At 46.2% G+C, this 21,401-nt stretch overlaps 1 protein-coding gene across 2 annotated transcripts in view; it reads left to right on the top strand.

The window, feature by feature from the left end:
* The first annotated feature begins 5,455 nt into the window (after nucleotides 1-5,455).
* The window catches only part of AACS (acetoacetyl-CoA synthetase), a 29,693-nt gene continuing 13,747 nt past the window's right edge, over nucleotides 5,456-21,401 (top strand). For both annotated transcript variants that reach the window (XM_078381733.1, XM_078381734.1), the window contains exons 1-8: nucleotides 5,456-5,673; nucleotides 8,386-8,489; nucleotides 10,872-10,992; nucleotides 13,863-13,976; nucleotides 16,291-16,388; nucleotides 17,839-17,953; nucleotides 18,865-18,946; nucleotides 19,632-19,779. In XM_078381733.1, coding sequence (XP_078237859.1) covers nucleotides 5,556-5,673; nucleotides 8,386-8,489; nucleotides 10,872-10,992; nucleotides 13,863-13,976; nucleotides 16,291-16,388; nucleotides 17,839-17,953; nucleotides 18,865-18,946; nucleotides 19,632-19,779 — 900 coding nt within the window. In that variant the 5' untranslated portion in view covers nucleotides 5,456-5,555. The remainder of the gene's footprint in view (nucleotides 5,674-8,385; nucleotides 8,490-10,871; nucleotides 10,993-13,862; nucleotides 13,977-16,290; nucleotides 16,389-17,838; nucleotides 17,954-18,864; nucleotides 18,947-19,631; nucleotides 19,780-21,401) is intronic.

The raw sequence follows: 21,401 nt of genomic DNA, 5'->3' as shown, positions 1-21,401 counted from the left end.
CGTCGCCTCAGAGCCGCCGGGCTTTCCTCGGTCGGGCAGCGCCTCCTCATGGCGGGCCTGCGGGCCTGCTTTCCTTCTCAGTTTATTTATCTCTCTCTTTCTAAATAAATAAACAAATAAATAAATAGTTTATCTCTCTCTTTCTAAAATAAATAAAATCAAAACCCTTCAAAGGAAGGTAGAGAAAAGGGGATATAACCACATAATAAAAACAATGGTTTTCTTCAACAAAAATAAAAAAAAACTCCCCCAAGGAATGTACAGAAAAGGGATTATAATCAAATAACAAGAACATGTTTTTTTTCTGAACAAAAATATTAAAACCATGGCATCAGGATGAGGAGGATCTGTAATCAATCAGGGTTAATAACCACCCTTTACCCTCATTTATCTGGTCTCCCCTCAGAGACAGAAAGGCCTCCATTCTGTCAAGGGTGGGTTGGATGGAAGTACCAAATTTTTTTTTAAATGGATTCTTTTGGACAATTTATATTTAACGTATCAGATTTTAATTTTTTAAAAATCCATTTGTTTTTAAACATTGATTTTTTTATCCACCCCGAATCCAATGGCTGCTCCCGACTTAGAGGAGACTAGAGGTGTAAAATTTATGGAAATTTTGAAGGCATATAAAACAGCTTGGGAAATAACGTATCAGATTTTTTAAAATTGTAAATCTATTTGTTTTTAATCATTGATTTTTATCCACCCTGAATCCGATGGCTGCTCCCGACTTAGAGGAGGCTAGAGGTGTAAAATTTATGGAAATTTTGAAGCCATATAAAACATCTTGGGGGGGGGACCCAGAAAAAAATCCTGTTTTTCCACCCTAATTTTTTCACTTTTTTTTCTCCAGGCCATGCTATCTCACAATGTCCCGGACCCAGAGGAAACTTCGTTCATAAACTCACCTCGGAGTATGAATATATTTACCCTCCCCTTTTTTAAACATCTCTCTTCCCCACTTCATTTGTCCCTCAAAATTTTAAGAAGCTTTGTCGGGCTTTACTACAGATATAATTGCCACTTCATTTGCTAACTTATTAGGTGGGCATTCAGTCTCTCTCCCCCCCCCCCCCTTGTTGAAACCAGCAGCTAGTCTCTGGAATAGCGACTCAAAGTTTTAACGCCAATAACCTTGACAAGAGAGAGAATTCAAATGGTTGCTGTTTTATTTAACTAAATAAAAAGACATTATGCCTCCGAGTGTGCAGGAACAACTGTGTGTTGCACAGGAAGATTCGGAGTTTTGTAACATTGGGAATGGGAGGAAAAATGGAGAAATGGGTGGTTCGTCAACCTACTGGCAGAAGCGATGGGATTACAAAGGAATCCAAACTTTATTGGAGTGGGAATCGCAGAAAGGATGGAATTTTACAACAGGGGTGGGTCTATATATAGACAGCAATTATGGAAATGCATGGCGACATTGTTATATTGATAGGAAACAATTTATTATAAGTTTGGGTGAAAAGGAGACTTCCAAGGTAATAGGAAAAAAGGTATTGTGCAGTGAGACGGTCCAGATTCCAGAGTTCAATTTTCATAAGATTGGTCCTGGCATTTCCCTGTGGGAAAAGATTCAAAACCCAGCGGTGCTGTGTCTATTTGCTTCTCCTAGCTATATTGTGAGAATAAAATATGGAGAAATCATACACCTTGCCTAGCTATATTGGAAAGCGAGATAACCCAACCTGGCGAAGGCAACCTGGCTAATCTTATCCCTTTACAGAGACTCTTTGAGGGGGGGAAAACATGTACTGTACATATATATTCTGTGTGACCTGATGAAAGGCGTGTTCTTCTTCTGTGTGCTTTTGTGTCTCAAATTTTACCAAAAATTAACCTTAGCTGGAGTTTCCCACTAATGAAAGGAATGGGACAGAAAGTCCCATTCATTTCATTGGATCTACTCCAGGCAGGACTAAAATTGGATTTATTTCTGTATTTTTTTAAATCTCCTAGCTAGCTTGATGAAGAGGTCAGAAGGACTGAAGAACTTGCACAATATTGGAGACAGCCTTGAGAAATATATTGCAGGCTTATCAATTTTGCTTTGCTCCATTTTGAGATGTACTTTCTCCTCTTTTTAATGTCAGGAGTCCTTTTATACACCATCATTTTTTTCACAACTCAGTAATGATGCAACATGCTGCAAAATCCTTGAATATGTTCCAGAATGGCTTTAGATGGTCCACAACCTTGGGTTACCAGATGTTCTTGGGCTGCAACTCCCAGAAGCCTTCGCCACTAGCTGTGCTGTCCAGGATTTCTGGAAGTTGTAGTTCAATAACATCTGGAGACCCAAGTCTGGGACCTAAACGAACCAGCAGCCTATTATTAAATAATTACAAAAAACTCAGCTCTGTTAATTGTGAGCAATGTACAGCTGACCTATGCATTCAATTATTTCAAAATGTGCTTTACCAATTTGTTTCCTGCAGGGGAAAAAATCCTTCTTCTCCCCTATAGGATTCCTCTGAAAAAGAGCTGCACAACCCTAAACAAATTGGCATATTCAAATATTTATATGGTTCAATAAATTTTCTGAGCACCTTGCAAAAGAAACAGATGCACATGAGTTCCCCAGAAGTCAAACAGACAAGAGAAATTTTCTGCCATAAGTGGACAATTGGAAATGGAGGAGGACGGGCAACACCCCAGGTTCAGTTTTTTTGCTCACGCTGCTGTGAAGCACAAGAAATGATGTTGGCTTAGTTACAATCTTCTGATCCTATTTTGTAAGGCTGTTGTGAGAATAAAATAAGGAGAAATCATACACCTTGCCTAGAGCTCCTTGTAGATATAGATAGATAGATAGATAGATAGATAGATAGATAGATAGATAGATAGATAGATAGATAGATAGATAGATAGATAGATAGATAGATAGATAGATGATAATTGAATTTATTAAAGATGTATATGATCAACGTTCAAATTTAATACGTAAAAAATTGCAAAAATAATGGGGAGTGGTGCTACATTTTGTAGGTGACACAGACTGGCAAAGATGAAAATACTAAGATTTCCTCTTATTTGGGACTTTTTTACCCCCCCCCGTCAACTTGTAAGTTTCCGCCACTTTATCTTAACATCATCCCTGTGAGGTTGGAAGACAGTATTATTCATATTTTTCGTCTGCTCTGTTTGGCTTCAACGGGTTGGAGGTGCAACCGGGAGTAGCTGCCATGACGGACACCCTGTTAACCTAAAGTAGCCCTTTATCTCTACCTTCTCGTTGCCCATGTCAAAATCTATTGCAAAATGAAATCTCTATTTATTCTCTCCTGTGTCTGGGGTGTGCTTATTTTTGGCCACCAGCAGTCGCTGCCAACGATATTGCAAGCAGCGTACGGGCCTGCCGACGAGATTGCAAGCAGGTTACAGGGGCATCCCGTGCTCCTTTTGCTCACCCAGCCAAAGGAGCATGGCTTGTGTGGAAAGCAAAATAAATAAATGTGCAGCTCGCCACCCTTCTCCCGCGTGAGCCCTTGGCACTCTCCTCTGATTGGGCACGCCTCCCTTCAGCTCTCCAGGCCATTGGCCTGCCCCAGAGTGAGTCCCCTCAAGGTCTCCGGCCATTGGCCAGGTCTCATGTCAGCTTCTCCCCAGTTTGTGAGATGTTGCATGGCTGCAGGCGCTGGGCTGATGTGGAACCAGCGAAGTGTCAGCCAATGGCTGCTTAATCTGAACATGGTGTGCTGGAAAGGAGATCAGTCCGCCCTTCCACTGAGAGAGAATGCTCTGTTTGTTAGGCTGTCTTTGTAAAAAAAAAAGGAAAAAGAAAAAAAATCACACACACACACACACACACACACACACACACACACAAATCATAGGCTACAAAGATTCATAAACATTAAAAAGATATGAAAGGGAATCACTTAAAAAAATCACAGCCTGAAAAGATGCACAAACATTACAGCCTGAAAAGGAATACAGTGGTGCCTTGCTAGACAGTTACCTCGCATGACAGTTTTTTTCGCTAGACACTGACTTTTTGCAATCACTATAGCGATTCGCAAAACAGTGATTCCTATGGGGGAATTTCACTGGACAAACCGATTTTCGCTAGACGACGATTTTGACAGCTCCCTCCGCGCTCGCAAAATGGGTGTGTTTGGGACCTAAGCTTCGCACGACAGCGATTTAAACAGCTGATCGGCGGTTCGCAAATCGGCTTTCCTATGGCTGATCTTCGCTAGACAACAACAATTCTTCCCCATTGGAACGCATTAAACAGGTTTCAGTGCATTCCAATGGGGAAATGCTTTTCACTAGACGATGGTTTCGCTAAACAGCGATTTAAGTGGAATGGATTATCATCGTCTAGCGAGGCAACACTGTATCAGATACACACAGACATATATTTAAAAATTTTCAGCTGTAAAGGTTCACCAACATGAACAAGATGTGTAACAAAAACACCAGCTGTACACACTGAAATAAAAGATTATTTATAGCAGCCGTTTCTTCCTCCAAAAATAACTGCACAGCTCCAACCAATTTTTCTAAGGAACAGGGGAAGCAACTGGACCAAAGTCATAGACGAGATTGCCGCTCAGAGAGAGAGATAAAGTGTCTGGGCTTACCAGGTATATACAGTATCTTGATTAGTTGTGCGAACTGGAAGTGAAAAATGTATCCCAGCCAATTTTGGGTGTTGCTGTCATAGCACGAATCAAGGGATGATATGGTACTGATGATGAGGGACAACTACACCCCAAGACAGACAGGTAGAGATATGCAAACACCAGATTATGACTTGTGCACAGAAACTCTGCATATACTCAGTGGAAGCCTACGTACATTCAGAGGGGTGAATAAAAAATGTGCCAACTTTCCGTCGCCCAGGCAAAGAGGAGCTGGTAGGACAGAAACCTGTTTCTTAAAAGGAAATTGAGCACGGAGTTGGACTCAGTGGCCTTATAGGCCCATTCCAACTCCATTATTCTATGATTTTACTGCAATGAAATTATGTTTCCGTGATGAAAATAAGGACCCCGGAAAGGCCTGGGAATCAATGAACCAACCAAGGGGATCCACCTTAAAAAATGTTAAAAACATGACCAAGCTTTGTGTTCACTTTAAATCACACTTTTTTTCTTTTTTGCTTAAAAGGGGATCAAGGCTGGTTACAAAAGGGCAAATTCAATCTCTCCCCCCCTCCTCAAATCCCAAAAGAAGGAGCGAAACCCCCAAGTTTGGAAAATGCGGCTTTAAATTTTGGAGAAGTCGGTGGCCGCCCCACCTCCTGCGCTGCCAAATCTCCCTTTCCAGCAGATTGACAATCTCTGGCTCCCTTCCTTCCCAGTGTATCGCCTGGGCCATGCCGGCGCACCTGCGCGGACTCTTTTCTCTCCTCCGGCTCCCTCCTCCAATTTCGGCGGAAGCAGACAACGTGGCGTACGTTCGAACGGCGGTGAGGCGTCCTTGAAAAGCGGCGCCCGGGAGGCGGAGCTCCGAAGTCTCGCTCGAGCGCTGGGAGCGTCCGGGTGTCCGGAGGCTGGTTCCGATTGACGCGCGTTTGCCGCCTTTAACTCGACCTCGCCATGTCCGGGGAACTGGAGATCATGGAGTCGCAGGTGATGTGGGAACCGGACTCCAAACGGAACACCCATATGGATCAGTTCCGGGCAGCCGTAGCGGATGCTTATGGGATCCGCCTGGGTGAGTCTTGCCTGCGGGGTGAGCATCATCACCACCATCATCCCAGTCTTAATTAAAAAAAATAAAATCACCATGATAGCGCAAGGATCCTGGGGAGGGTGCTTTCTTGCTTCCACGGCAGATGCATCCTCTCCCCTTTGCATTTATATTTCTGTGCCTGTTTTGCATAAGCAACGCCTAAGGAGGGGTCAACATTGCAAAATAACACCTCTATTGCAGATCTTGGGTGTTAGAAATTGCTGAAACAAATTGAGCTATGGGAGGAGTGGGATCGAGTCCTTTAAGGTAGGAGTTTGGCTTTCTGGATGTGGGGGTGCAGGAATATTGCACCTTTATTAGGCATTGGTCTCCTCTGTTTGGCCCTGATGGGTAAATCAAGCTTTCATGTTTAGGGGCAGTCTATCTTGGACAAGCTGTTGGGGATGGGTGGGTGGGGGGAAGGATGCTCCCTTGTATAATAAAATTTCAGCGCGACACCGGCGAAGCGTTTGCTGCAAACCCAAATGAAAAAAATGGTCCAGATTTGAATGAATCCCAGGTAGAAGGAAAGGTCTCTTAAATCCTTGAGGCAGGGAGTTCCGTCTGTGTCCCGAGGAACCCGTGCGGTCACAGAAAAGGCCCTTACATGTTTGATGCCAGTCTTCAGAGGAGAAGCCTGGAGCGTCCTGAGTCTTCGCTGTAGCTGAGGCCTGAACCCTAAAGACGACAGAGGTGATAATCTCACTTTGAAATGTGTGCTTCTCCAAACAGATGTTTAAATTGATCCAACAGGACAGCTCTGCTTCTGTCGATAGGTTGATTTCGCCGTGCCCTGTTTCTTCCAAAGAAAACTCCATGCACGTTCAGCATCCGTTCCTGTTTCTACCTAGACCTCTTAAAAACCAAACCATAGCCAAATTAATAACCTGTCTCCGGTTATTCATCAGTGATATAGCAATAAGTGTAAATGATAAAGTCCTCCCTCTGCACTTTTTTCTCTTCAAAGAGATCTTCCCATCTGTGCCCAGATAACTGAGATTTAAGGAGCTGTTCTAACGTTGTGTTCAGGCCTTAGAAAGTGACTTCTCCTATGGGCTGAAGTTACCATAGAAGCAGGTTCTTAGAAACAGGGTCTGTTGTTCTGGACAGGCGTGATCAAGACGGACAGGACTTTCGGACCTGTCAGGATCCCATCCCAGAACGTATTTTTATCTTCGGCAACAACAGTAATAGAGACGGGATGAAGCTCACGGTTAAGAGAGCAACGGTTCTACCTTGGGAAGGTTTTAGGTATGTTCAGCACCTCTTTGACCTCTCCGGACAGAGCTTTAGAAAAATCCCCGCCTGAAAGCGTTGGCCAGCTGCTGCCAGCCCGAGTTGGCAGCCCTAGGCTAGCTGGACCAATGGGTCTGACGAGGCAGGTTGTGATAACTCGTGAGAATGAAAACAAAACTTGAGATGTTAAGTGTGTTTCGGTTGCACTCACGCATCCCTAGGAAGAGCGCGGCGAGAAGCCTGTCATATTTTTGATTCCAGGTGAACATTTTTCTTTATGGATAAGTTCGAAACGGTGTAATTTTGGACAGGAACTTACGGATCATCGCTCTTCTGCTGCTAGGATTCATTCTGACGGTGCCTATCAGTTTGTCAAAAGCGTATAATTTATGCTGGTGTCCTGATGTTGCAGTTGATGCTTCTTGGGCAGTGGTCCCCCAACCCTGGGGCCTCCAGATGTTCTTGGACTTTAACTCCCAGAAATCCTGGCCAACAGAGGTGGTGTTGAAGGCTTCTGGGAGTTGTAGTCCAAGAACATCTAGAGGCCCAAGGTTGGGGACCACTGCTCTAGTGCAGTGTTTACGAAGTAGGCAAGGAGTTAGACCCAAGAGTAGTCTAACAGAGCCAACAAGACCTCCATAACTATAGATTTGAGAGGCTTGACCATTCATTCCCTCGATAGTTCATCCATTCTGGTTGCGGATTGAGCCATCGGATGTAGCCTGAAGAAAACAGGGCACTGTCTTAAACAGAGAAGAACTTGCTGGTCCACCAACTTGCAGTCCATTTGGGATTTTACGCTGAAGTCTTACCTGGACACTGATTGAGACGTGCTTGAAGCTGAGTTGGGAATTTTCTGCATGAGATATATGGGTTCCACCCGTGCGCTCCCCAGGCTTATCTCATTCTCGTTGTGCCCGGAACAGGTTCCCGTAAGCGTCTTATAAATAATAATTGTGTGCTGTCAAGTCAATTCTGACTTACGGTGGCTCTTTTTCACGGTTTCCAGGCTTGTCCAGATATTCATGGCTACCATTCCCTTCTTTTGGGGGGCCATCCTGGGGACTGTGCAGCTTGCCCTAAGCCACACCTGCTGGTTCTGTTCACAGGAGACACTGCAGGGACTCTTATAACAATTTAAATCCAGTAAATAAAAAAACAATTAAAAATACAGTGCTCTAAAAATTGCCATCAGGACCTACAATTCATATTATTTCAATTAAAAAGTGAATGCCACCTATCTACCAAAAGCAGTTTACAAATATAATGGGATATGAAGATATAAGCTCACGGTAGCAGTAGAACGGGAGAAAGCAAAACAAAAATAGCCATAGTGGTAATAAATAGTAGCAGCCAAAGGTAAGGCAACTGAAGCGAGTGTTCAAATACTGGAAGTTTCTCTCCTCTTGCACTGTTTGAGGCTTTTACTGAAATACAGCCGTTTTACCTCTCTTTCAGCCAACTATAATGAATTGTACCATTGGTCGGTAGAGCATTATTCGGATTTTTGGGAAGAATTTTGGAAGTTCAGTGGCATCGTTTTCTCCCGCCTGTATGATGAGGTAAGCTGTTAGGGTGTTTCATTCTTCACCCTAATTGCAAAATCACTTTGGGTAAACAAAGCGTCTGCCTTGTCAAGCGAGTGTGGAGGCGAACATCTGAACCAAAGGAATGAAGATGAATCTCTTACCCATAGACACACAGCGCCCGTACCTCACTCCAGAAGGAAGGCCTTTTCAAGCAGCTTGCCTATTGTCAGTTTTAAAAAGGCAAGAAAGACCCTTCTCTCAAGTGTACAGTCTAAAAAAAAGGTGCAGCATGAGAGGAAAAAGCAGGGTGAGGGAGAAGGAAAAATAAAGCACAGGTCCTTCATGATTTGAGATCCTGCAGAATGATGGAACGTCTGCTGGACGATGGGAATGATGAAGCTGGCTTTTTAGGAAGGCTAGCCGTGGCTGGCTTTCTTCCTCCAGCTTCATCCGGCCTCGTGACTCAGCGCCGGGATGTGCTCTCCACTGAGTGTGTGACGTGCCTCCAGCAGAAAATGAGGCTGTCGGAGCACGGGAGCTGCTGTGGTGTTCTCACTTGTCAGTTTGTCCCTGGAGGACGCATTCGCCAAGTGACGAAGCAGCCCTTCGTCGGCAGGATCTTAAGGAGATCGGACACGATCGGTCCATGTTTGGGTTTGCATTGCCACAGCTGACTTGGGAGCAAACCCCTGTGCGTTTGAGCTTTAAATGAAAATCACATTTCAAACTAGAAGATGCTGTTGTTGTTGTGTGCTGTCAAGTCGCCTCTGACGTACGGCGACTTTGTGATTGAGCAACCTCCAAACTGTCCTCTCCTCCACAGCCCTGCTCAGCTTTTGTAGACTCGAGGTTTCCTTTAGGGCAGTGGTCCCCAACTTTGGGCCTCCAGATGTTCTTGGACTTCAACTCCCAGAAATCCTGGCCAGCAGTGGTGGTGATGAAGGTTTCTGGAAGTTGTAGTCCAAGAACATCTGGAGGCCCAAGGTTGGGGACCACTGCTTTAGGGAGTCAGTCCGTCCTGTATTCGGTCTTCCTCTTTTCCTGCGGTCTTCCACCTTTCCTAACGTTATTGTCTTTTTCCAGAGAATCCTGCCTTCGCATGATATAGAAGCTGCGGGCAGGGTTTTCTTGATACTGATCAGGCCCGGAATTTGGGAATGTTCTCCCCCGTCCTCAGCAATCCAGATCTTGCAGAGAGCATGGCCAGAGAGGATTCTGGGAGATACAGTCCCAAAAAAGTAACTTTCTCCAGCTCCGATCAGATTGGGCACGATTTCCCAGGAGTTCCTGATGATTCCCTGCAACCTTTATGTGAGGACAGCGGGCTACAGGAGGGTTGAAACTCTGTGGTGCTCTGGGTGTAGATTCGTGTGGTTTTGAGATTAGAGATATGTTAAGCAATGAGACATACAGCCTTTCCAAGCCATTTTGCTGGCTGAGGTGGAGCGTCAAATGGTGTCCTCCCCTCCCTGACTCAAGGTTTTTAGGGCTTCAAAGTGCTTCCTTAAAACAGAAGTGAAATTAGGTCAAAAAAAGAGGGATCATGGTCTTTTGCTCTTCAACTGGGCAACTAAATCTCTCTATTTGGCAGTAAGAAGGGGCAGGTCTGTATTATCCAGCAATTAGGAAAGTTAATATTTTTTGAATCAGTAATTCCCAGAATCTCCCAGACAACGTGGGTGTTGATGGTGCTGATTCAGGGTCCAATGTATATGCCCCCCCCCACATCAATTTTTCCAAGCTCTGGATCATATGGTAATAATCATCATGTCTTGTCAAGTCAATTCTGCCTTGTGGCAAGCCTTCTCAGGGTTTCAAGGAGAGAGTACTCTGAAGTGGTTTACTGTTCCTGTCTTCTAGAGGTGCCCTAGGACTGTGCAGCTTGCCCAAGGCTACGCGGGCTGGTTCGTTTCCAGAGTGGGGAATCAAACTCCCATCCTCTCCTGGCTCAGCCGCGCGAGAGAGGGACCTCAACCACTGAGCTATCCAGCCAGCCTCCGATCATATGATAGGTGAAGAGAAACGGAGGGACAGATTTTTAAGAGGGAAAAGATTATTTCAAAGAAAGCAAGTTTTTAAAACATTATAGAATGTCTATGTCGATATAGTGAAATTCCTCTTGGTTTAGTCATCAGACGGGATCAAGGATCTAACGGTCTGGAGTGGTTTAGGTAAAGCATGGGCCGTAACATGTTTCTTGGACTTCAACTCCCAGCGTGGCCTACTTATTTATAGCTCTCCAAACAAGACAGATGGGAGTTGTAGTCCATCTAAATCTGAAGGGTTGAGCTTGGCTTGGCTGGGATTTGGGGGCGCGTGATCTGTTTCTGCCCGTAATACATACGGATTGCTTTATGATTAAGAAGCGGTGCTTTTTGGAGGGTTTCCGAAGATATTTTTCTTTTTTTTGGTCAGGTGGTCGATCCGTCGAAGGGTGTTGCGGATGTCCCGGAGTGGTTTAAAGGCAGCCGGCTGAACTATGCGGAGAATCTCTTGAAGCACACAGAGAACGATAAGATCGCCCTCTATGCGGCACGTGAGTAGCAGGGGTCTTATTGATCTGATCCCTGCTTGTGAGAACTCATTGAGGGGCGTAGGGGTCTGGATTTGTGGAGAAGAGGACTCACCTGCTAGGTGCATCCTAAACAAGCACGCCTAAAGTCCTGTAAGAAGAGCTGCGTTGGATCAGACCGGAGACTTGTGTCCTCTGGCGTTTTCCACCACCCATTGGCTACCCTGGTTGCTCTGGGAATCTCTCCCCCACCCCAAAAATGTGTAACATTTATTTGTCACTGATCCTCAAAGGCGTTCATGATCCTTCTGTCCCTGTAAAGTAGGTTTATGGCGAGCGGCAAGAAGTCACCCACTGTGTTTTGTGGCTCAAGCCTGCGTTTCTCCAGCTGTAGACCAATACAGCATGTGATCTGTCCTCCCTGGTGGCTGTCCTAGTGTGTGTGTGGGGATTCTGGGAGTTGTAGTCTGAGGAAGGGACTAATGATAACCCACTCCATGGGTTATCAGTTAGATTTCCCCCTAAATGATCCCCCTGCTTAGCCTTGTGCTTCTTTGAGCGCTGCTGCAGGAGTGCCATTTAATCCGTCCGGGCTTCTAGATTGCAATCAATGCCCAAACCAGTTTCTGGACCCTCCAGTGGTGTGTCTTTTGTCAAACCTGCTCTGCTCCCCATCAGGTCTTTCTCTGGCTCTTGAGCAACCCATGTGCTTGCAGAACCACGATGTCTCCTCCCCTCCCTCCCTCTTTCTGTCCCTTGCAGCAGAGCCTCCTTTACCTTCACCTCTTCACCGACAGCTGTAGGCATTCAATGAGCATCTTGTTTCAACACAGACTTGACTTTCAGTCCACTAACATTGCCTGGGTTTGCTTAGATGCCTCCATTTTAATCAAGTTCGGTACCTTCAACTTCTTAAAATGGGATGGGCAGGATGCTAGCATCTGGATTTTATTATTTATTAGATTTAGATACCACCCATCTAGAACATGTCTACTCTGGGCGGTTTACATATAACATAAAAATAAACAGCTCTTGGCATTCCCTGCTGTAGGCTGTGTTGGCTGAGGATGGTGGGAGTTACAGTCACCCTTTTAAAACCTCTGGAGTGAATAGTTGTGTGTCATTAGAAAAAACTTCCAAGACATGTTGCCCTTTGGTCGAGCTGGTCAACAGCTCCCATCGTCCTCAGCAGATTTATTAGTCTCTGTGCACAGGAGGATACGCTTGAAGCTCAACATGGCCAAGTAGCACCATGTCTGAAAGGTGCCGTGAGACCTGATGTGGTGTGGTGGTTAGAGTGAGGAACAGAGACTTGGGAAGCCAGACTTCCAGTTTCCCCTGAGCCCTAAAACTCCCCAGATGTCCTCTGGCCGGTCATTTCCTGTTGGCCTGACCTACCTCACAGGGTTCTTGTGAGGATAAAAGAGGGAAGGGGAATATTCTGTACTGACCAGATCTCTTAAAAGCCAGAGGGCAAGCTTTCCTGGAGAGAAAGGTCTTGGCCTGCTTGCAGAAGGACAGCCAAGATGGGGCCAGCCGGCTTCTAGTGGGGGGGGGGGGAATTCCAACGTCTGACCACAACCAATCTTTCTGAAGGGAGGAAGGCAGTGTTCTCTTACAAAGCTTGCCTGGCGCATGATCACATTGCATCCTCGGAAGGGACCAGATTTCACCACGGATCCTCTTGGAGGCCAAGCAACTGTGATGCAGCAGTTCATGACTAAGCTTCATTCTTTTCTGGCAACAACCTCTCCAACCCCCCAGCTCCCTGACTTCACCCCCGCTGGCTTTCCCAGTTCTTTATTCCCCTTAAGGAGATTAAGCGCTAAGTCAGTGTGGGGATTTTTTTTTATAGCTCTTGGTTCAATGTCAGAACAGAGCTTAAAGAGTCTGGCACTCAGAAGGACCAGCGGCGGTCCTTGCCCAAGCGTAGGAGAGCTGATTAGTAAGGTTGCTGGCCTCGGATCTCCATCCTGCCCTTCCAGACGTGGTGGGAGGTGGCCCCCGGAGACTCATGGCTGCCTTGTCCTGCCTCTAGAGAGACGGACGATTCTGTTTATCAGGGAGTCAAAATGCATTTTTTTTTTTTTTGCATTTCAGGTCTTAGGGGATGGCCAAGGGCCAGGCAGACTCTTAATACAGGAGGGACCCCCGTATCCACGAGCAATCAGTTCCAAGTTCTGTGGCTGCTGAAAAACGCATAGTGCACGCCTTTTAATATTGAACATTATGCATAGCATGATCTCTGACTGCCTCTAGCGGCCAGTTCTGCTAACTTCATCTTTAGAAATAGGCATTTCTAGGTTTTTTCTTTTAATATTTTAACTATTTTCAGACCATGGATCAGTGGATACTGGTCCCATGGATGTGGGAGTCCGGCTGTATTCCATTAGTATTGATCAACCATCCTGCTGTTTAATGAAACACTTGGATAAAAATTCAGTTTAGAAACTGTGGCTTATCAGGACCAAAAAAAAAAAAAAAAAAAATCAGTGGAAGTTTGAGAAGCGATTGTTCTTTTTTTTGGCTGTCGACTGCCCTCCCCTGTTTTTCAAAGTCTGCTCCATCTCTCCGGAGGGTGGGAAGAATCATGCAAGTTGTAGGGGGCTGTTTTGAGATCGAGGGCTTGACTGGGCTGCGACTGGATGTTTATGGATCCAGAATGGGTTCCTCCCGAGACTTCTGGGGTGGAGGGGTTTCGAGGGAGGTACGCTTTATACCAAGGCTCGGGACCCTTGGGTGGCTCATCGTAGTGCTGTGCTCAAGGTTTGGTTCAGACGCTTCTCCCTCGGGGGCCTCCGCTTGGTCTACTTGAACCAACCCTGTCCTGGCTTGCTTTCTGATGCTAACTTTGCCAGCTGATGCCGACTCCTTGAAATTCTCATTCTCCGCAGAGGAAGGCAAGGAAGAGATCGTGAAGGTGACGTTTGAGGAGCTCCGGCAGCAGGTGGCTCTGTACGCCGCGGCCTTGCGGAAGATGGGTGTGCAGACGGGGGACCGTGTTGTCGGTGAGTCGGCCTCCCGCCTGATTGTGTAAAGCTGGCGGGGGAGCAGCTGGCAGAGGGCTAGTAGACACACACGCAGCCTCCCCCCCACATTTTCATTCCAACATTTGCATGAAGGATCCCTTGCCTTTTGTGTTGCCTCGGGACACACTGGATTCTTGGAGGAATTCCAGTCTTCCAGGCCTGGAGGAAAAGAGCAAGGCTTTGAGTGCAAACTTGACATTTGCGGGCTGCAGCTTTGCTGCCTGGTTTCACTGCGTCCGGATTCAGCACAAACGGGGCAGATTAGTGTTTGCGTCTTCTCTGCAGAAAAAAAGAGAGCATCAACTAAAAATTCCTGTTTTGTAGAAATTGGCAAACCCAATTTCTAGACTGGCTGCCGTTGGAAGGCTCGTCCCTCGGCTTCTCCTGGAGCAGCTGTGAAATGTTGTCTCCTGTGTTATGCAATGTGGCTTCTGACTCCCGGGCACGGGAAAGTCCCCGGCCCACATACTTTCCTCTTGGCAGGTCTTGAGCCACAGGTGGAGTGCAGTGGCGCTCAGTCGCACAGCGATTGCTGCGTAGCAAAGATATTGCAACTTGGGCTTTTCCATGACTTACATCTGAACTTGATCGTTCTTCAGGAGCGGGGAACGGTTGCAATTAAGAGCTTGCCTTGATCACAGTGTTGATCGAACGGGCTATATTCCCCCCCCAATTCCAGTAGGAGCCCCTATATCCGCAGGGAATCGGTTTCCGCTCCCCCCATGGATGCTGAAAAACTCAGATTATAGTAAACGTGATACAAAGCCTGGTCTTGGGCTGCCTCTAGTGGCTAGTTCTGGAAACGGCATGGTGGAAATATACTGTATTTTTCTGTGTATAAGACGCCCCCACTTTTCTAATCCAAAATTAAAAATATATGTGGGGCTTAGCAAGTGTAGGGGGAAAGGGATGAAAGCGCTGCAGGATCGCTTTGATCCCTGCTCTCCCCTCCACTTTTTTTTTTTGTTCCCTCCTCAGCTTACTTCCGTGTCTAAAGTGACCCTCAATTTTTAGTCTAGATTTTAGACAAAAGTATAGTCTTACACACGGAAAAATACAGTATTTCTCTAACAAATGCTCTACATAGCATGGTCTCGGTCTCCAAATATTTATAGAAATATATATTTCTGACATTTAAAAAAAATATTGTCAGACCGTAGATAAGTGCCTCAGCGGATATTGATCCTGCGGATATGGGGATTCTACTATACTTTAATGTTGGAGCACAAAGTTTCTGTTTGGTGGGCTTCTTGTATGGACAACTCCCCTCCGTGTACCTTAAGTGCAGGGGCTGGGCCCGGAAGCCACTTTCTCTCCGTTTACCCCTCTGGCACTTGTCAGGTTGGTATCGGGGGTTTGGCCTTACAGAGATAGCACAGGGGGCAGACTTAGCAAATCCCAGAGAGAGGAAGTTTAGCAGTGCCACCAGCGAAAAGGCCGTGCCTTTCCTAAGGGCGGGCTGCCCCAAATACCTGCCATTCCCTTGTAGATGGATGTATTGCGTTATTGAAACAACGAGGCTGGAGAGATACCAGGATGGGGGGGAGAGAGGGCAAGTTTTGGAAGACCCTCGCGGCCAAAGGATGCAATTTAATATTGGGGGCTTTGTAGGACCGTTGTTGCTTGGATTGAAAAGAAAAAGATGGAGCCAAAATACCAAAGTATTTAGCTGAAAGCTGTTTGTGCCAGTAAGTAAGCCTTCTTAGAAGAGGTGTTTTCAGCCTTTTGAAATGTAATTCCAGGCGATCTTTTTAAGGTTATGATGTCCATAGGCTGGCCCTGAAAAGATCATGACCTGCTCTTCCTTCTCAGATTCTAATCAGGTAGTGAAATATACCCTGTAGCCTAAAGGACACGTTTTTGTGATAATGGGGATGATGAGGAAATGCATCCGTGACGTGTGTGTGTGTGTGGTTTTTTAAAAACCTAATTGAACGTAGTTTGATTGCCCCGGTGGGAACACCTTAGGGGACAACTGACACTCCACCGTCATCAGAAAGCTAGTTGGTTGTGTAACTTGTTTGACCTCTGAAGCGAGAAGTAGAGGAAAGGATGATTTCTGTGAACTGGGTCAGACGGAAGAGGAGTGACCGGCCCAAGGAGTTGCCAAGTGGATTCCAGTTCAGCACCCTGGACTGGGAGATCGCTCTTGGGTGTTCGGGGACTTGTAGAATCACATGTAAGGGAATGAGGAAGGGCGTTCTGACTCGGTGGGATGGAGGTGGCTGCTGTTTTTGTTGCTGCGTTGGTGACGTCTCCTCTTGTGGTTGCTCTGACCTTGGTATCGTTTTAGGTTATTTGCCGAACGGCATCCACGCTGTGGAAGCCATGCTGGCGGCTGCCAGCATCGGGGCAATTTGGAGCGCGACGTCACCCGACTTTGGCGTCAATGTAAGTCACACGGGGGGGGGGGGGCAGACGGCGCGTGAAAGCAGCCACCTTGTCTCCCAGTGGGAAGGGGGTGCTTGCGGGATGTCGCTCCTCCTGTCCACCGGCTTGCCCCACAATGGACTGACCCCTGCGATCTCCCCCACCCTGACCCGATGGGGCTGATCTATTTCAAAGGCCGTTTATTTGACCCCTGTTCCTTTGGTTGGGTCAGTTAAAGAGCAATGGGACCTTAAGCTGCTCTGATTTGCTTCCTCCCGCAGGAGACCTGATCAAGAGAAAGGAGTCTTTCTCTGCCTTTAAATCCGAGAGAGCTGATTCTATTTAGAATTGACCACGGGCTGGAGAAATAATGCTAGGCCTTCAGTGATCTGTCCTGCTTTCCCACAATTAGGCCAGCAGAGAGCAGCCTCCCTCCATGTCCACCAACCCAAGCCTCAGTTATTCAAGAAATCATAACTTAAAACAAGGTCTCCTTCTCCCCACACCCCAGAAAATGATTTGTAGTTTCCCCGCTCTGGAGCGACTTCCTTCCCCACCAAGTAGGGTAATCTGATTTGTTCGCAATGCCTATATTTATCCAACCCGTATTATTTTGTTCCGTTTTAGATTTGGGATTTAGGTGAAGAAATGCCTCTTTTCCCCATAGTTTTAAGAGTCCGGAGCCTGGGGCGTGGGAGGAGACATCCTCCGCTGAAACGCACTGGCTGTTGCATTAACGATGCCTCTGCCTTAATGGTGCTTGATGCCTGTGATCACAACGTGTAGCAGGGAATGGGGTTTTCGGAATTTACAGATCCATTCTGGGAGTTCTGTCTGGTGAACAGACACTTATAGGCATCTCAGTGGGGCTCGCCTGGGAGAAAGGCCTAACCCGGAAGACTTGGAGGCCAGGTTAGGCCTAGCCTTGCTTCACTTCCTGCTCTGAAAGCAAGCTCCCAGCTACCACTGGGGCAGGAACAGGAAGCTTGGATGGAGCCAGGCCTAACTAAGGCTCAGAGTCTTCCATTTTACACCTTTCCCCCAGACTAGCCACATGGAGATGTCAGTCCCAGAATGGAGAGTTATACGACTTGTAATACAAAAATAAATACATTAATTAAAAAACGGAAAATCTCATCCTTGCAAATTTAGTTCAACGCTAGTTCTCGGCATCTGGAGAGTCCCAAGGGGGTCATCCCCTGATTTAAAACAAGGATTTGAAACAATCCATCAAGCAGCTCAAGCTGGTTTGAACAAGCCAGGGTTTAGCCAGATTTAGTTGCCAATCTGAGAATGGTGGTTAACTCGAAAAACAAAAGCTTATATGCCCTCTGCCAGGGGCAATGTTTCAGGGCCCAGGGTGGGGAAATACCTTTCTTAGAACATTTTCTAGGGTGGATCAATGTCTCCTTTTTGCTTCTGCAGACGCCAATTTGTGCACCTTTCTGTCTTTTTCAATCCTGTCGCCCAGGGTGTGCTGGACCGGTTCTCTCAGATACAGCCCAAGGTGATCTTTTCCGTGGAAGCGGTCGTCTACAACGGGAAAAAGCATAACCACCTGGAAAAGCTTCAAAATGTTGTAAAGGGTACTGGCTATTTTCTGTGCTCATGAGAAGGGGAACAATCTTCCTTTCCTCTCCCTTCTGGTTCCTCAATGTAATGAATTCTAAAATTCCAAAATCTCCAGCATTGTAAAATCCTGGAGATTGTCCGTGGCCTAGCAGTCTGACGCTGCGGCCAGAAGACTCACGTGCCAAAGCTGTCCGGTTGAGAATCTGTGGTTGGGAGGACAGAGGTTTGTAAACAGTGTGTCATGTAGAGCAAGCTGCCCACTAAGAAGTGTTCAGAAAAGTTACTTGTTTGAGTCACAGCTTTCCAAACCCTCCAGCCATCATGGGTAGAGATAGAAAGGACCTAGGCCAAACAAACCATGGTTTATTGAAACGTCCAAACAAACCATCGTTTATTGAAACGTCCAAACAAACCATGGTTTATTGAAACGTCCAAACAAACCATGGTTTATTGAAACGTCCAAATAAACCATGGTTTATTGAAACAGTGAGGACAAAAATGGAACTATGTTTGGTGGGTACTGTTGTGAAACCATTTGGAACTGGTTGCCTTTGTTGATCTGCCAGGGAAGTGGGGATTGACCAGTAGATTCCAGTTGGAGGTTTGTCTCTCACTCGCTTAACCGCTTCTCATGACCTGGTACAAGTTTCTCAGCGATGTGGTTGGGGTGGAAGGAGAGCAAGCCAGACCCCATGATATTTCACTTCAGGAGTCCTGCAAAACTGGGATTTGAGAAACCAGGAAACCTGAATCTAGGTGTGTTGAAAGGAGTGTTTGAAATGTCTTGCTTCTGATAAAATTGCTTCGTCCCAAAGCGGGCATTTTTCTTCTGACCTGGATCGCTGTGGAACGAGGCATTGCAAACAAGCGGAAGCAGAAGTGATGGCCTTTTTCTCCCTGTTTAAATTCTCTGTTTCCTTTGCAGGATTGCCGGATCTTAAAAAAGTTGTCGTCATTCCGTATGTTTCCTCGAGAGAATCGATAGATCTTTCCAAAATACCAAATAGGTATAAACAAACATGTGCTTCCTTATTTAGATGCTCTTAGATTACATCACCCTGTTTGTTATACACAGGAACCCTTCAGTCGTCTGGTCATATCCCCAATATTAAAATATGTTTGTGTGTTTCAGTCAAAGCATGGAACTTTTTTTTTTTGCTTTTCTTTTTACTAGAGAGTAGAACTTTCGTGTAAATGGGCAGAATAGGAATCCAATAAATAAATAAAAATAAATAAATACTAGAAATCCCATAGTCCCCTGTCTGGCAGTGCTGTGGATTCTGGATGTTGTGGTCCCAAGAAACCACTGCTTTGATGCCTAAATAAGATGCCCGGCCTCTTTAAATAGTTGAGTGAGCTTCTCCACGGTCAATTAAAAAAAAAAAACTAATGGTCTCATCGGTTTCCCTCTGGGAAACGAATCAATTTCTGGTTTAAATTTCCCCTTCGTTCTCGAACTTTTAGTTTTCTTCTGCCTTTTTAAAAAAATGTGTCTGAAAAAGAGAATTTGGGGTTAACGAGGACAGTGGCTGTGAGGGTTGAGATCCAACGGGCATGATTTGGAAGGCCCTGTCCTTTTCAGAAAGGGGCCCCCCTCTGTAATGTGTAAATTTGTCTTCCGAGTTCAATACTGATTTTTATTCTCTTCCTCTCCCCCTGCCATTTTTTTTCTGTGCCGGCTTCTTCGAACAGCGTCTTTCTAGAAGACTTCCTCGCTACGGGGAAAGGAGACCAAGCCCCCCAGCTGGAGTTTGAGCAGCTTCCCTTCAGCCATCCTCTTTTTATCATGTATTCCTCTGGCACAACGGGCGCCCCCAAATGCATGGTCCACTCGGCAGGGGTAGGTCTCTTTTCATCTGGGGTGACGGGGCGTGTGTATACAGATGTTGGTAAGAAGGGATGCCGAGGCACAGCCTGGCTCAGTGGCAGTGAACCTTTTTGGGCTCGCGGGCAGAAAAACAAAACAAAAGGCAGTGGCATGGCGGTGGAATTGGAAGTGGTAGCGGAAGGAGGAATCCCGGGCACGGAGGTGCCTCGAGACCCCACTCTGGCTCCGCCTGTCGAAGCGCCAGCGCTGTGGCTGTAGCTGCCTTCTCAGGTTTGGCTGTGCGGTGGGGAGTATCGATCCAGCAACTTAACGGCTCACGTGCCCGCAGAAAGGGCTTTGCGTGCCATAGGTTCGCCATGGCTGGCCTAGCTGGAAATGAAGAGGCTGAGTTGCCTTGGTGGCCTTTTTCTTGACACGGTCAACCTCGATCTGCTCACCCGAGGAGCAAGTTGGCAAGAGTTAGGGAACCCCATGCAACGTAAAGGGTAAACTTTCAAGAAAGTTCCCGGGTGTGGGGACCAGGATCTGTCGATAGGTGGATAGAGAAACCCCAGGGCTTGGAGCTTAAAGCTGTTATTGTCAGGAATTAAACCTCTGTAGAAGCATTTTGGCCCTTTGGAAAGGGCGGAAGGAACAGGCTGAAGAAGCGAATAACCCTTTGCAGCTCGCTCCACGAACGAAAGCAGGGCTCTGCCACTAGATGGCAGCTCTGTATTGCTGAAGATCCAACCAAGCAGGTAGTACAGTGATGCCTCGCAAGACGAGCGCCCTGTTTAATGACAAAATCGCATTACAACAAACTTTGCGGTCGCAAAAGCGGTTGCTTTACGATGGTTTCAATGGAGGAATTTCGCTTTGCGACGATCGTTTCCCTGCTTCGGGAACCAATTCTCGCAAAACGACGATTTTCGGCCAGCTGATCGGTGATTTCAGAATGGCCGCTGGGCAAAAAAAAAAAAGGCTCCCCACTCTTTTCTGGGATGGGTTCCTCGCTGCATGGGTAGCGAAAATGGCCGCGCTATGGAGGATCTTTGCTGAACTGTCAGTTTCAAGCCCATAGGAATGCATTAATCGGGTTTTAATGCGTTTCTATGGGCTTTTTAATTTTGCATTACAACGATTTCGCTGGAATGAATTAACGTAATGCGAGGCACTGCTGTAATCATCATCATCATTATGTGGTTCATTGACATTGCAATTCCAGGAGATGCCAGAGCTGAAAATAAAGAAATGGAAAAACAAACAAAATACAGAGATCTGGCCACTGAAACATCTCGCTTGTGAATGAAACACACTTCCGTGGTCCCCGTTGTCATCAGGGCTTTGGGAACAACATCACGGAATTTCACACAGTTGTAGATCTCAGAAATCATACCTTCAGAGCAACAGAGAATAGCAATATTAGGAACAGCATATATACTGTGCTGGTCTTTGACAGACGCTTAGGTTTTTGGTTAAAACTTGTATCTGTTAAACAACACCAGTCTGAATTTTTTGATTGACCTTGTGTTTTTTAAATAACAACGACAAGAATAATATTTTTCTTGCTTGTAGTTTCATTCCCCCATCTTCTCTAGGGCGTGTCCTGCTTTGCTGGACTCTCTCTGTAAAAAAAAAAAAAGATCAATTTTCTA

Source organism: Pogona vitticeps, chromosome 14, assembly GCF_051106095.1.
Source record: "Pogona vitticeps strain Pit_001003342236 chromosome 14, PviZW2.1, whole genome shotgun sequence".
NCBI classification, from domain to species: domain Eukaryota; kingdom Metazoa; phylum Chordata; class Lepidosauria; order Squamata; family Agamidae; genus Pogona; species Pogona vitticeps.
The sequence above is the reverse complement of the archived record's forward strand: the minus strand, read 5'-3'. Positions and strand labels throughout refer to the sequence as shown.